Source organism: Salvia miltiorrhiza, chromosome 3 (assembly GCF_028751815.1).
Source record: "Salvia miltiorrhiza cultivar Shanhuang (shh) chromosome 3, IMPLAD_Smil_shh, whole genome shotgun sequence".
Lineage (NCBI taxonomy): Eukaryota > Viridiplantae > Streptophyta > Magnoliopsida > Lamiales > Lamiaceae > Salvia > Salvia miltiorrhiza.
The window spans coordinates 55,047,494-55,063,804 of NC_080389.1; the positions used below are offsets into that span (position 1 = coordinate 55,047,494).

General features: G+C 35.3%; 2 protein-coding genes and 1 long non-coding RNA gene across 4 annotated transcripts; all 3 read left to right on the forward strand.

Moving 5' to 3' along the window:
- Positions 1–1,911: 1,911 nt before the first annotated feature.
- LOC131014509 (transcription factor bHLH36-like) lies at positions 1,912–3,133 on the forward strand. Of its 2 annotated transcripts, XM_057942503.1 has the most exons (3): positions 1,915–2,310; positions 2,381–2,701; positions 2,773–3,133. In XM_057942503.1, exons 1-3 carry the CDS (start codon positions 2,050–2,052, stop codon positions 2,836–2,838), a joined length of 648 nt encoding a protein of 215 aa, XP_057798486.1. In that variant the 5' UTR covers positions 1,915–2,049; the 3' UTR covers positions 2,839–3,133. The 2 variants fall into 2 exon arrangements, with proteins under 2 accessions (XP_057798485.1, XP_057798486.1); XM_057942502.1 differs by having other exon boundaries at positions 1,912–2,310; positions 2,381–3,133.
- A 4,837-nt stretch (positions 3,134–7,970) lies between these two features.
- Positions 7,971–9,737, forward strand: LOC131014510 (uncharacterized). Its single transcript, XR_009098236.1, has 3 exons — positions 7,971–8,393; positions 8,789–8,842; positions 9,539–9,737. It is a non-coding gene; the product is annotated as an uncharacterized LOC131014510 (long non-coding RNA).
- Positions 9,738–13,502: 3,765 nt separating this feature from the next.
- Positions 13,503–16,007, forward strand: LOC131014511 (uncharacterized). Its single transcript, XM_057942505.1, has 3 exons — positions 13,503–14,990; positions 15,075–15,174; positions 15,260–16,007. Exons 1-3 carry the CDS (start codon positions 13,504–13,506, stop codon positions 15,968–15,970), a joined length of 2,298 nt encoding a protein of 765 aa, XP_057798488.1. The 5' UTR covers position 13,503; the 3' UTR covers positions 15,971–16,007.
- Positions 16,008–16,311: the final 304 nt, after the last annotated feature.

The following is a 16,311-nucleotide window of genomic DNA, read 5'->3' on the forward strand; positions in this document are numbered from 1 at the left end:
TTTGTGGTGTGTCATTGGAGCCAATTAATTATGAGTATTTGCTGATACATCAAGATATATCTATTACGGAATACAGAATTTGAGGATCCAAATAAACCAAATAGAAGTACTTATAAAAATTTCGTTTTGTCATTAATTACTTATATTAGTAAGTTGATTACTGGGTCAGGCCGCTTTATTTGTTTAAATTATGATTACTGAGGTCATGTCTGATGTCAGTTTATTTGTTTATCGGACAACATGTACAAAATTTCAGCTAAAATCTTTAGTTGATGCTCTTGGTCGGGAAGGATAGCTCTGTACTGTTCTTGTCCACCACACCTGCATAATCTTTTGCTCACTTAAAAGTTGATAACAAGTCTTTTTCTAGGCTAATCATCGATTAGGAATTGGATATAATTAATTTTCATGATTAGATAAGGTTCCTAATATATCATTTAAAAATAGAGTTAACATTATATTAGATTTTACGAGTTTGAAGTCCACAAATTAATTATATAACAAGCGTTTCTGTCAATCACTTAAATATCTAAACGACAAAAACATAATATTAATTTTGTAAAAATAAAAAAGTATTAATTCAATTAAGTTATTAAAATATTTTCTTCAGTTCAACTTTGATGTTTCTATAAAATACTAACCATAAATATATTGACGACAAATATTTAATTCAAATAAAAGTACTCAATTTTGTTAAAGGTGTATATCTAAATCCACACATATAGATACATAGATCTACCTCAAGAATCTGTTTTGGATATATCTTATAAACTAGCCACATTAAAGAATCTGGGAAAAAGAGTCGTCTGGGTAATTTGCTATCTCCGACCACATTAAACAATATTTCATTTTAGTCGAGACTTTTGAAGTTCAAATATTTGATTAATTTGCTGTTTCAACCTATGTACATACACTTAAATATCTAAACGACATTCGAAATATAACGTGTTTCATCGGAGGAGTGTGCATACATTACGTGACGTTAAAACTATGTTGTATATCGGCAATAGTTGTAATGAAAAAAATAAGAGAACCTTGAAATTGCTGTTGCTAGTCCACTCCTAGCAAAATCAGATACTGGCTTCTCTCTCCAAAATATATAGTCTGCGCACACGTTTACTCATTATCAATCACCATCACCTAATGCAAAAGTTCAAATCATCCATCATGCAACAAACTAAAATATAGAAAATTAAAATTAAAGAAATATAATAAAACAAAACATAATAATGGAATATCAAAAGTGGAATTAATAGAAAATTAATCCAAATGCCATATCTATTTCTCCTTTTGCTTTATCTCCATAAATGTATATTTTATTAAATGAAATCCCAGCTAGCTAGTGACTGAACTCAATATTTTCCACTAAACTATATGTTCACTCGCTCTACTCTAAGGCCATGAGCTATATAACATTGTTAGATTCCAAATAAAAAAACTTTGGTTAAATCATGTAGTGATTCTGACATAACCTTCTTTAACAAACGTGGACTTATTCAATCTTCATAATTATATGATGATAGGTATTGTGGGCACTAATAATAATAATAAAAGACAGATATATGTTTATTAAAATGATTGTTAATGATATCCATCTCATCAATTTCTTCCCAAAACCAAATAAACACTAAAAAAAAAGTTTCTATTAGTGATATAAGGTTTGGTAGCTGATATTCGTTTCATAAAAATTAGTGGCGTCTAAAAGTGTATATATATATTAGTGATTGGTTACACGTACATAATCAAATGCCACTAATTTTTATGACACATGATAGTTACCAAATCTTATGTCACTAGTGAAACTTTTTTTTATAGTGAGAAAAAAAATAACAAAATACAAAATAAAAAAAAAATAGTTGAAGAAGAGAAAGGGTTAGGTAGCTATATTGTGAAATGCTGACATCTATTGGTAACCTGCATTCACTAGATTCTTTTATTTTTATTTTTCACATCTTCCTCTCCTATATATATGTATATGCTCCATCAACATGTAGCTTAAGATCTGTAATATTTATTTTCATCATCATAAAAATAGGTTTCCTCCAAATTATGAGCTGCTTTTCCGAAATGATTCTTGAACAAGATTTGACGATATCGAATGAGGCTGTTTTGGAAAGCCCTCAACTTGTAACGAACAGCTCGAAAAAGAGGCGAATAACATCAAAATCAGGTCCCAAACAAAACGAAGAAAACAAAGTAAGCGATGAGCTGAGGAAAACTACGCATAGAGAAATTGAGAGGCAAAGAAGGCAAGAAATGTCTACTCTTTACGCCTCACTTCGAGAACTTCTCCCTCTTGAATACATCAAGGTACGTATATATATGTTTCTTTCCTTTTAAATATTATTTTAAAGAAGCCCTAAATCAATCTACATGGTAGGGGAAACGGTCGGTCTCTGATCACATGCACGAGGCTGCAAGTTACATAAAGGATATGGAGAAGAAGATAGAGGAATTGCAGTTGCGGAGAGATGAGCTGAAAAATGCATCGGCTTCAAATACTACTTTTGATCTGCCAAATTTTGTAACGGTGAATTGTTGTTGTGATGGGCTTGAGATTTTGATCAACTGTGGTGTCAAAGAGGGTTATGGATTTTCCCTATCAAGAGTGATTGTGGAATTGACTCACAACGGACTCGATGTAGTCACCTGCATTTCAAACAAAGTGAATGGCAGATTCTTGTACAAAATCCATACTCAGGTAACTCTATTATCGTACACTATATATTTTATTTTTACATTTTTTCATTTCTGGGAATCATCGATTTGCAGGTAAATGCTTTGGCATATATTAATCTGGCTGAGCTGCAGCAGAGGCTCACGTATGAGATCAATTAATAGTCGTTGAATCTTTTGGGGATCAATTTTGACTTTTGTGGCAAGATCAATCGAAATTTGCTTGGGGTTCTCTAAATAGTCTGCTGGAGGTAAATATTTGGATGTTTGGGTTTTTATTAATTTGGAGTTCTTAGTGGAAATTAAGTTCGATTGAATCGTCGTCGATCAAGAATGTGTTAGTACAGCTTGTAAGAAATATATCTTCATATTGTACATAAAAAATTTGTACTAAAAATATTTAATCATCTTTGCCCTAGTCTCAATAGAAACCTTGGAAGATGAGGCATTTCAGCGATATGCTGCAATTCTAGCACCGTTTTAACGAAAGCTGCCTAATGAAAGTTAAAATTCCATGAGCCAATGGGTTCAAATTTAGATGGGGCTTCAAAAAACTCTTTTTAACAGAGTTTTTGGTTCCATTCATTTGGTACTGGTAGTTCTATTCATTGCCTCCATTCTATTCATTGCCTCCATTCTATTCTTTATAGTCACTATTTAAAATAATAATTAAAATTTTATTTTAAATTTAAATGATAAAAATTTGGGTGCAAACATATTGCACCATGCAACATGATCGATCCGCGGCATGGAGCTCCGATTCGGACCCTTTACACTATTATGTTGCATGGTGCAACATGTTACACCCAAGACCATCTCTATTTAAATATGAGAGTTATAAAGAGTAAAATGAAGGCTATTAATAGAATCACCCTAATTGATATACTCTATACTAGTTTGATTATTAGTTATTGTGCGGATTATCTTTATATTTATTAAAATCACACAAAAATCTGAAAGTATATAAAATCGTTTATTAATGTCAAGATTATTTGTTTACAAAAAAGATTTTCGCGCTACAATAAAACGTTTCAGTAGTGATATAATATTTTATAAATAGTGACACTTATAAATGTCACTAAATAAAATTGTGACATATTGTAGTACACGTCACGAGTGACATTTATAGGTGTAATTATTTTTGTAACATGTAGTGTAGTTACTTTTGTGATATGAAAGTGTAGCTATTTTTATGACAATATATTTTATAATTGATTATTTACAAAAAAATAATTTTATTAATAATTAAAGTAAGTAATAATATTTGTGTGTGTATATTTGGGTTTTTGTGAGTGTATGTGACACACACATATACAAAGAGAGAGCAAAAATATATTGTGACACATATGTGTAGTACTAAAAATATTTTGTGATAGATGTCACTATCACAAAATATTTATATGGATAGATGTCACAAATTTGTTACATTTTTAAACGTAACAAACTTTTTTAATTATATTTTTATGTGTAACTAATTATATAGATATATGTGTGGGTGTAGCTAAACTTTGTTATAATTAAAGATGTAACAAATTTTGTAACACATCTCTTGGTGTCCTTATTACAAATAAGAAAGGGAAACCATTCTCAGTCTTTCTATTGTCAAGATCTACGACGATGCTTCATCTTGATGGATGAATGCAACACATGTGTCCGAATTCTAGAGGAAGTGAAAATTTTATTTCTTTCGAATGTATTAAATTTAACAGTGAATGCATTAGTTTTTATAGGAAATATGCATTATTCTCATGTCTTCACGATAACAAGCACCAGAGTTCTCACGTTCTCATAAAAAAAATTGAATTCTCACAAGTTCTAGAGGAAATGAATTCTAGAATCCTTATATGCATAGGAGTTGATTATTATAAGAACTACATTTATAGTGAGAATGTGAGAACACTGCACTGGACATATAAAATTACTGTATTCATAGTGAAATTTACTACACTAGAAAAAATTCGTTCCCTCCACGATTCGAACCCAAATGTTGTATTCATCCATGAAAATGATACATCCACCGTAGATCTTCAATATATATATATATATGGTGTGGTTCTAGAGAGAACTACATTATTTGTGAGAACGTGAGAACCATCAAATCTAATGCATCCACTGTAAAAATTAATGCATTCGTTGTTAAAATTAATGCACTCAAAAAAATAAAAAAAATTGCTCCCTTCAGGATTCGAACTCAGGATCTGTATTCATCCAACAAGATGATGCATCCACCGTAGATCTTGATGATCGAATGGCTGAAATTGGTTCTCCGTTCTTTTTTTATTTGTGGTTCTTTCTTGAACCTCTCCCTATATATATATATATATATATATATATATATATATATATATATATATAACTACTTATTACTCCCTCCGTCCCTGAAATAAGTTCATCTTTTTCCTTTTTGGGACGTCCCTCAAATAAGTTTCCTTTTCTTTCTTTCCATTTTTGGAAAACCACCCCACCATTAATAATACTTTATTTATTCTTACTTTTCACTTTTTCACCACTCTCAATACTAATTATAACACTTTTTCACCTTTTCATCAATCTCAATACTAATTATAACATATTTTTTTCACTATCAATACACTTTACCACTTTTTCTTAAAACCCGTGCCGTCCCCAAAGAGGAACTTATTTTGGGGACGAAGGGAGTACAATATTTTCCATTCACCATATAATCATTAATTAATAATAATTAACTCATTTATTAATTAAATTAATATGTATGTAGCTATATGCATATATAATTAATTTGCATAAAGAATTTTCATAGTTAACCAACTCATTTCACTCAATTTTATTTTTTGTATGACAAATGTTATTATAGAGTTTAAATATATATATATATATATATATATATACATACATATTCATAGTTAACCAACTCATTTCACTCAATTTTATTTTTTGTATGACAAATGTTATTATAAAGTTTAAACATATATATATATATATATATATATATATATATTATAAATATAATATAAATGTATATCTATATATTATTTGAATAGATTTTTGTGAAATAAACGTCCACACATATTTGTAGATATATTTATTAGTACTTTTTATGTATGTTACGAACTTTGAAACATATTGTATTTCAATTTTTTCTTCTTTGCAATGAAATATTGATTATTTTCGTACAATATTTTAACTATTTAATGAATATGAATTTATATCTCATTTATATTTATATAACTATGATGAAGTAGTTCTAAAATATTTTTTCAACTTAAAATTATACAATATATATTGGTAGTTTAACAATTAAATCAATATCACATTATTAATTTTTACTGCAAATCATAATTTCTAAATCTATTCATATTTATGGTATAATTTAAAATTTTAAAAAATTAAATTATTTTCGATGCATCACACGTAGTTTGAAATCTTATTCCAAGAATAAATCTTCTAATTAATTTTCATTTGTTTTAAGTACTTTCTTATATGAGCTTCTTTATTTGATTTTTCAAATCCTCATTGAATTCATTAGACTAAATAGATTATAGCATATTTATATTATTTATGCATACTTTCATTCTATACTATTAATTTCTATAGATACGATCTTGTTCACCCATTTATATATAATTGCATCGGTACATATACATTTTACAGTATACATATGAATAAAAGAGTGAATACTTATACCCCACCTCAATAAATGTACTAATATATTTCATACGCGTGAGCTGTTTTCATGTAATAGCTTATTTGATAAGACATAAATGGACAATTTTACAATATATATGTGTCATTTAGAAACAGCAAGTTGCTCCAAAAATTGTTTGATGTTCCATCATAACTTGCTAAATGCTGATGTTAGTGTGCTGGCCGGCCACCTGGCTCTCCATTATTCGGTTTTAGGGTCAACATGGAACGATAAAGGATTCACTTACAAACAAAAAACTAAAACTAGCCACTTCCAATATAAATAGATATAAAAACTTTCAGATTTTTTCTTTGTTTTTTTATTTTTTATTTTAAAAAAAGGATCAAGAATTTAAGTAAATCTTGGAAGTCAAAACGAAGATCGCATTTGTCAAAGTATGCAAAAGTGGTTTATTCCATGATCCCATTTTCTCCCTTATAGTTGTCTATTACAGGCTTAAAAAAAAGTTGTTTATTACAGGGATAACATTAATTACTTATATTATAATCTTATTGATTCTTCAAAACAAGAAACTTACATGTACCCAAAAATCCTATTAAATTCAAGTATATGACAGGAACCACCACCACCAAATTTTATAATCTTATAGAATTCAAGTTTGGAATCGTTCCTGTTAAACTCTATGACAGGAACCACCACCAAATTTGCCGAGAAGGCCTTTGAAGAAAAAAGGCCAACACTTTAGCAAAATAAGATCACGGGGAGCAAAGAAACTCGTCGCAAGTTCTGTAACATGGCTCACTTGGGTCATTGGATCGAGCATATCTGCGCGGAATGTCCAACGTAGAAGGAGCCGGAGTTCGGAAAGGGTTTCCACTCGAAACCTGACCGAAGGAGATTTCGGTCTGATGAACACGAGGAACACAAAAATCCACGTGGACGAGCACCTCGGGTACCAAAAAAGTAAGATGCCCGACAGAGAAAAGGGAGTCATGTGACTCACAACAAGAAACCCGCTCACCAAAAAGAAAACGACAAAAGTGAGTGGGCCATCATACAGGCGGACAACCCACCAAAAGAAAACGACAAAAATTGGTGGAAATACAGGCCACTCACCAAAAGCAGACGACAGAGGTGAGTGTAGGATAAAAGTAGCCGGCCCCTACCAGCATTATCACAAGATAACAAAGGAAGGGTCCAGCCTCATGTGAAGGCACTAACAAGTGTTGGCAATCATGGCCGACAAAAGAAAATGGCCATCACATTCAACACAAGCTGGCCATTCGGAAAAAGAATCCAAGGCCGAGGGAAATAGAGGGTATCAGACCTCTATATAAACCAAGCTCTGGAGAGGAAAAAGGGCATCGAAAAACCATCACAATTTCACACAACACATTCTCTCTCTAGAAATCTATCTTTGTAATATTTAAATTTTAGTTTTCAAAGTTTTAATTTTAGTTCTTTTATTTTATGTACACAAATGTTAAGCTACTAATGAGTAGCTAAACAAGTTTGTCTCCTCCCTTAGGGAGATTTTATGAAATAAATTAAGTATTTTATAATTCATCTTTAAACGTTTTGTTTTTGCTCAACTTTTCGATTTAGTAAAAAAAAAATCATTTTCCAACAAAATCCCTCCCGAACACGCGTGGTTGGACGGAGCCTGCACTACAAAAAAGCGCGTATTTACCGGCGAAAACTACCGGCGGCGATTTTGCCGTCGGTAGATAACGGCGGCAAGGCGGCGGCATTGCAGGCGACCCGAAATTTCGAAATTACCGGCCAGTTACCGACGGCAAACTCGCCGCCGGTATGTAACGGCGGCGTCGCCGCCGTTAATGTTAAAATACGCATTATTTAATTAAATTTATAGACTTAGCGGCGGCAAAATCCCCGCCGCTAGATAGCGGCGGCATTTGCCGTCGGTAACCTTTAAAATATAGGGCAGCGGGTTTGCCCATTTTTTCAGTATCTGCGCCGCAACCAACCCCCCCCACGCAGCACAGAAACTACCCCCCCAGCCCCTCCCCTGCTGCTGCTGCTCTTCCTTCGCCGCCGCCTCCGCCGCCGCCGACCGCCGCCGACCCAGCAGGTATCTCTCTCTCTCTCTCTCTCTCTCTAGATCTATATATATATATATATATATATATATAGGGTTAGCTTATATTGAGATTTTAAATATTTTGAGATTTTGAGATAAATGAACATATCAATAAATTCTTTGAACATAACCAATATAACTGATGAACATATGAATCTATTTAATTTATTTAAAAAACATGCCACTTGTAGGGATTGAACCCCAGACCAACGCGCGTTCATAAAAATTAATTGACAAGTTCATCAAAATGTACTTATATGTTCATTTATCTCAAAATCTCAAAATATATATAAATCTCAATTGAACCAATTCCTATATATATATATCTAATTAATTTTAATTATATATATATAATTATATAATTTCACTTATATTATTTATTGTAGTTCGACGACCTCGTTTCACCGCCTTCTTCACGACACCCACCGGAAACCACCACCGTACGCTCTCTAATTTATTTATTTAATTATTTAATTATGAATTTATTTATGTATTTAATTATATATTAATTAAATAGATTTAATTATTTGTTATATATAGTTAATTAATTTATAATAGATTTTGTTTATAATTAAATTATATGAAGCATGATTAATTTTAAATTATATTAATCCATTTAATATATGATGTTGTTAGTTTAATTTTAAATTATGAAGCATGATTAATTTTAAATTATATTAATTTTAATCAATTAGTTTAAGTTGTTTGTTAGAATAATTTATATATGTTGGATAATTTTGTTAAATTCAATGTTATGTGCTATGTGTTTATGAAATGTTATATTATATATATATATATATATATATATATATATTGTGGGATAGATTTAATCAATTTCTTAAGGATCTTCTCCCTTTGGGATAGAAATTGATTATTTCTTAAGGATCTTCTCCCTACAAATGATTGTTTTTAATTTAATTACCATGATTTTTATTGCTTTTATTTGTATTGTATTATTGCTTCGACATTGGGGGGTCGGGTAGACCTAGTATAGGCTTAGTAAATTAGGACCACTATGGTCACTATAGTTGCTGGTAGAGTCGAGCACTTGGTAGTTAGGATAGTGGGGTTATGCTGTCGAAATTTTGTTAGATTTCAAGTAATTTATTATGTTTTATTTGTTTTTTTTCAATTAGAATTTGCAAGAATGAGTGATAATCGTACGTGGATGTACGCGAGATACAATGATCGTACCGCATTTGAAACGGGGCTTGAGTTTTTCCTTGAGTGGGCGTTCAATCAAACGGCGTACACAGATGGACAAGGTAACATTAGGTGCCCGTGTAAGAAGTGCAAGAATCAAGCGTATTTAGATGTACCTACGGTCAGAGAACATGTTAGTAGGCGTGGATTTGTCCTGAATTACAAAGTTTGCGTGCATCTGGGAGTCGCAGAAAGAAACAAGTGCCCGCTAAACAGATGCACTATTTTCCCTTGACGCCCCGATTGCAGAGATTGTTTGCATCTCCTGCAACTGCTGAACATATGCGGTGGCATGCGACCTCCACAGACGATGGGATAATGCGCCACCCGGCCGACTCTCCGGCATGGAAACATTTGAATTCAGTCTTTCCTGGATTCGCCGATGAGATCAGAAATGTGAGATTGGGCCTCTCTACAGATGGTTTTGCCCCATTTGCACAATCAGGGCGTCAATATTCTTCTTGGCCAGTTATTGTCACGCCGTATAACCTGCCTCCGTGGTTGTGCATGAAAGAACAATTCATGTCACGACCGCACTTGCTAAGGATAGCAAATTCGGGGAAACCGCGACTAAGGGAGGGAATTTAGGAGCGGGATTTAGAAAGGGGTATATTCAGTCTCTTAATGACTCGACTTGTATAAGGAAATCAATCGAAATATCTAGATATCAAGAAGGCCACAAGGGGACCGTACATAATAATATCCAGAAAAAGGGTGCTCAATGAGTTTGAGAACATTGTTAAATAATACATATTGTTTGACAAATAACATAATATCATAACGAAATCAGTGTTCGCAGCGGAATAACATTTTGAGTATATGTATGAAGACATATACTCTACTCTGAGGTACTCATCCTAGATCGACAAAAGCTCCGCTTGCACACTACATCCTCGATCACAGCTCAACCTGCACATTTATAAATACATGCAGGGCTAAGTACGGAAGTACTTAGTGGACACTTGCCGAAATTTACATACATGCATAATATTTTATTGTCAAGCCTTTCAACAGTAGTAAGATACGAGGGTTTTCCTTTAAAGACTCGTATTTACCAAAAATAATATCATTTCTTTCATCAATAACCCGCGCAGGCATTTTAATATCATTAATCACCATATCAGTAACTCGTGCCGAGAGGGAGGCCTCCCTCTACGGACACTATGATCGGCCAACCCGCTAGATGACTCACGATCACAAGGTGTACACTAATTCCGAAGGGATTTGCGGTCCCATCCAGAATCCGAATTCGATTAACATCAGATAGGCAATTAATAACAAAACATAAAGCATTTAGGCATTGACAATATTATTCAAAATTCATAAGCATAAAGTCTTAACAATTCTACTATATGGTTTTAGTTTATACGTAAGAAAGCCCACCTGAATAGCAGACTCACGGTTTAGCTCTAACTCTGGTGCTTGACCTTTAATCCGAGAAAATAAAATAAGATTCTAATTCTCGAAAAATCTCAATAAATGAGGATGCGTGAAATGATTATGCGTGACTCATATTCCTTTAATAATATTATGAGATGCTAATCCTATTTAAGGAAATAAAGCTCGTCTTATGAGGTCGGATTATTAATATTTAATAATCTACTCATCTTAAAAATAATCTAATTCACTTACTAATTAATAATTAGTAAGTCTTAAAATTAATCACTAATTAAATATAATTAGGATTAATAATGAGGCCTAAAATAATAATTCTTATTGGGCCTAAATAAATAAATAATAGGTGCCCAATTATATGGATTTGAAGCCCATAAGAAAATTAATAGAAGCCCATGGGAAGCCCAAAATGAATTAATCTCTGGCCCAACAAATAAAATGAACTAGGCCCAATAAGAGGGCCCAAAAATTCGCCCAAACCCGGCCCAAACCGGTCCAAAACCCTCTCCTTTTTTTTTTTCAAATTTACGCCTCTTTCACTCTCTCTACCGACATCTCTTTCTCTCTTTTATCAAAACACACTCACACACACTTTTTAATCAAAACACATGCACACACACTTTTTCATCTCTCTCTCTCTTTTCACAACAAACACATGCACACACATATTTAAGTATATCTCTCTCTCTCTCTTGCTCGATTTTTCTCCCTCTCTTCCCTTCTCTATTCGTCGCCTCTCTCTTCCTCCACATGAAGCACGCCGTCGAAGACGTCTCTGTGCCAGCGGAGAACATGTCGTAGACAACTGCTCGCGGGTTCCTCATCAGCTCCGCCATCGCCCAGTCCATCGCCGTCGACTGCTGCTGTTCTGGAGTTGGCCGCCGACTGCTGCTGTTCGTCGAGGAGTCCGATGACTGCTGCTGTTCGTCGAGGAGTCCGCTGACTGCTGCTGTTCGTCGAGGAGTCGCGGCTGTTGCTGCCGACAGAGGCCATCTCGCCGTTTGGTGCCGCCGCCGTCGGCTGCCGCTGCCTCGCCCAAAACTGACTCCCGGAGTCGTCGTTCGTCGTAGCGAAGGTCTCGGCAGTTCGTCATCTTCCCCGTTCGAATTTGCTGAAGGACACGAAGAGGAGCCCAAATTCTTCTCTCTTGATTTGAGTCTCGATCCGCCGCTGCCTCTACTCCGGTGGGTCGCCGTTCGTTCAGTCTGGAGTCCGGCGAGGCAGCATTCGACCGTCGTCGTTAACTTCGTCATCTCGGCTCGACCGAACAGAACAGTCGGCCTCAGTTCCTGAGCAGGGCAGTAGCCCCGCTCCCTCTCAATCAAGCTAAGTTATATCCTTGACTCGTCTTCTTCCTACCATGTCTGAGTATCGATAAGCTTAAGCTTCTATGAGTAAGAAAGAATCAGGGTTTAACACTCTGTCAGTGAGCATGCTATCGCTATCCTTGTTCGTTCATTCATGTGCTATGTGTGAGGTCCTCATGGTTTGTGTTCTAGAGTGCAGTGGCAGTATACACATAAGTCTTTCTATTGCTATACATAACATGGACTGTTTGATGTAGTGGTAAAACATGATTATGCTCGTTGGTATGAATGCGAACTCGATTGGATAACTGAGGTAGTATAAATACCTTGAATGATGCTTGCTTTGGTGTTTGTTGGCTGTTGTGGTTGGATTAAATGAAGCAGCAGATCGAACTGAAATAATAAAGTTGTTCTTGCATTAATGCAGGTGGAATAAGGGAAGAAGGTGGAGCATTGAAGACAAGCTTACCTTGAGAATACTTGGTAGGATGAATTAAAGGCTCACTTCTCCTTGTGCAGTCCTCAAATGAAGAATGAAGAGAATGCAACAATGTTGGCTGTTTTGAATGACGAGGTGGTTTGGCTGGGAGCTTGTATACATGGGAGGAGGTACATTCTAGGGTGGCTGATTGACATATTTAGGTGTACTTGGGCATGGCAGCCTGCTGCATAGGCGTGGGAAAAGAAAAGGTGCAGCAAGCTCAAGAGGGGATAGGGGAGTGTGCAGCACATGTCTCCCATTTTCTTGAACTTAGGGGGGGGGTGGCAGGTGGTGGAGTAGTAAAAATCTAATTTGTATTATTATCGAGATTGCTAAATTAAATCCATAGATTTAATTCGTTCGTCATTCTAATACCTAAATTAAATCCGTAGATTTAATTGGCTTCAAAGTCTGAAATAATTCACGACTTAAGTAACAATATAAAATAAACTCCATCTTGATTAATAAATAACACAACTTTGCTAAGTTGGTTATAACTTTGAATAATAATTATTCATTGATTCAAAGATTAACGTCGCGATTTTAAACACGCGAAGATAAATAAATGCATACTGCTAGTGTAGCGAATCTGTTTCCAAATTACGTAATTCAGAAACATAGTTGGAATTCATAAAGCGTTTCATTTACTAAAAAAAATTAATAAACACGCAATATTGGACTTAAATAAATATAAAAGAGCGGGTTGTTACAATTCATGTTCCTCACAGTCCTCGTGCCTGGCCCATCAAACCCAAAGATGAAGTTGGACGTATTCTTACAGCCATTGATACACGAGTTAAAATCTCTGTGGGAGGTTGGTGTGAACACTTACGACATATCGTTGAAGCAAAATTTCCAGATGCGAGCAGCTCTGATATGGACTATCAGTGATTTTCCAGCGTACGCTATGTTGTCTGGGTGGGGTACAGCTGGGAAATTGGCATGTCCACATTGCATGGAGAATACAGAAGCATTCACTTTGCCGATGAGTGGAAAACAATCGTGGTTTGATAATCATCGGAAGTTCTTACCTCCTAACCATGTGTTTAGGAGAAACAAAACTTCATTCTTGAGGAATAAGACATGCAATGTTGATCCACCAGAACAAAGATCAGGAATACAAATCTTGAATCAAATCGAGGGGTTAGGCTTCGTGAAGGTTACCGAAGACTTCGATGGCAGGAACGCTCAACTCGCCAAATATCAAGATGTAGGGTGGAAAAAGAAAAGCATATTTTGGGATCTACCCTATTGGAGATATCTTTTGATTCGACATAATCTGGATGTTATGCACATTGAGAAAAATGTGTTTGATAACGTGTTTAATACTGTCCTGAATGTGAAGGGGAAGACAAAAGATACAGAAAAATCTAGAGAAGAATTGAACACCTTCTGCAAGCGGAAAGAGTTGAAGAAAGTGGATGGAACTCGAGGGTATCCGAAAGCATGTTATACGCTTGACAGGGAAGAGAAGAAGATCTTACTCCAATGGATCAAGAGTCTTAAGTTTCCCGATGGGTACGTGTCAAATATTAGTAGATGCGTTGACATGAACGCCCTGAAGATGCACAACATGAAAAGTCACGACTGTCACGTGTTCATGCAAATCCTTCTGCCTGTTGCATTTAAAGAACTTCTTCCTAAGAATGTTTGGGAGGCAATTACAGAGTTAAGTTTCTTCTTCAGAGAATTAACATCCCGCAACGTGGCCATATATGACATGAGAATACTGAGTGAGAAGATAGCTGTTACTCTTTGCAAACTTGAGCGTATCTTCCCGCCTAGTTTATTTGATTCAATGGAGCACCTACCAGTTCATTTGGCAGATGAGGCACGATTGGCTGGTCCAGTGCAATATCGGTGGATGTATCCTTTTGAAAGATATTTGAGGACATTAAAAAATCATATAAAAAACAAAGCCAAGGTTGAGGCGTCCATCGCCAATGCATACTTACTTGCAGAAATGTCAACCTTCTCTTCGTTTTACTTTGAAGATCAAATATCTACAAAGTGGACAACTTTGCCTCGCAATATTGAGATGCCCGTTGCTGAAAATGATGATCCTCTTTGTCTCGCCATATTCAAACCTATTGGGCGTTCACTTGGCCGAGGGACGAAGAGATACATGGATGAGCGCGAATGGCATGCTGCACACATGTATATTTTGAGCAATTGTGCAGAGGTTGCAGAGACATATAGCAAGTGAGTATTCTCGTTCAATTTACGTATAAGAAGTGTTCATCATATATAGGTGTTAACATATTTATTTGATTCTTTGTATCCAAGGATCTTCAAGGAGGAAAAACGATATGCAAATCCTTACATGACTGATGCAGAGTTTGAAGTCGCGTTTCACAACGAGTTTATTCTGTGGTTTAACCATTACGTAAGAGACGATAAATTTATGTTAAATATACATTTACTTACTCTAAAATTGGCTAGCAAACTTAAATGATATTTGTGTGAAACAGGTTTGTCGTCCTTGTAACGACGAGTTGAACCCTTATATTAGATCGCTTGCAGCTGGACCATTAAGGGAGATTGAAACATACTCCGGCTATTTCGTGAATGGCTACAGGTTTCACACAACTGATCATGATAGAGAGAGTGCGACTGTGAACAGTGGCGTTTGCATAAAAGGTTCGGTCTATGGTAGTGATAGAGATGTGCTAGACTTTTATGGGCGTCTGCAAGAGGTTTGCGTGCTGGAGTATCCGGGGTATCCAATTAAGCAGACAGTCTTGTTCAACTGTGAATGGTTTGACTTGTCGGCTCAGGGAACTTCTATTGATACAGACTTCAAGTTAGTTTCACTGAACCACACACGAAGATATAAGAAGTATGATCCCTTTGTTTTGGCGAGTCAAGTAGTTCAAGTGTTTTACTGTCCCTATCCCAGTACGAACCAATCAAAGAAAAATTGGTGGTCAGCATGCAAAGTCAACGCAAGATCTAAGGTTGAAGTGTCTACTGCAGCATCTACATCAACATTAGATCAACCATTTCAAGAAGAAGTGGTTACTATTATGCCTACTCACACAAGTGTAGGCATTGAACAACCACTTCTCCTTCATCCCCTCGGTGGAGTCGTTGAGATTGAAGATGACGATGAAGCAGAAGACGATGATTCCCCGTTGACATCTAACGATAGTGATGATGATAGTAGTGATGCTTATGAATAAATGTAAATGCACATTTTGGTTGAATTTGATTGCAAATTTGTTATGTTTGTTTGTTACTGTTAATGTTATGTGTCGCTATATATTTGTTAATTTAATTGTATGCAACAAACATCATGTCTACCTCTCGAGGTTTGTTGGGATTTGGGAGGCGATCTGGCGTTAATGCGCCAGAAGCTACAGCAGATACATCTGATAGGTCTGGGACGCATATTTCTGGGACTCCCGAGACTCCCCAGGCTTCTAGTAGTTCACGGGCTAGAAGGCCTAGGGGCCCTACAGCTGCCGCTATCAGAGAGAGAGAGGTTAAGGCACCTGATGGGAGGACGGTATTTCAGAGGCAT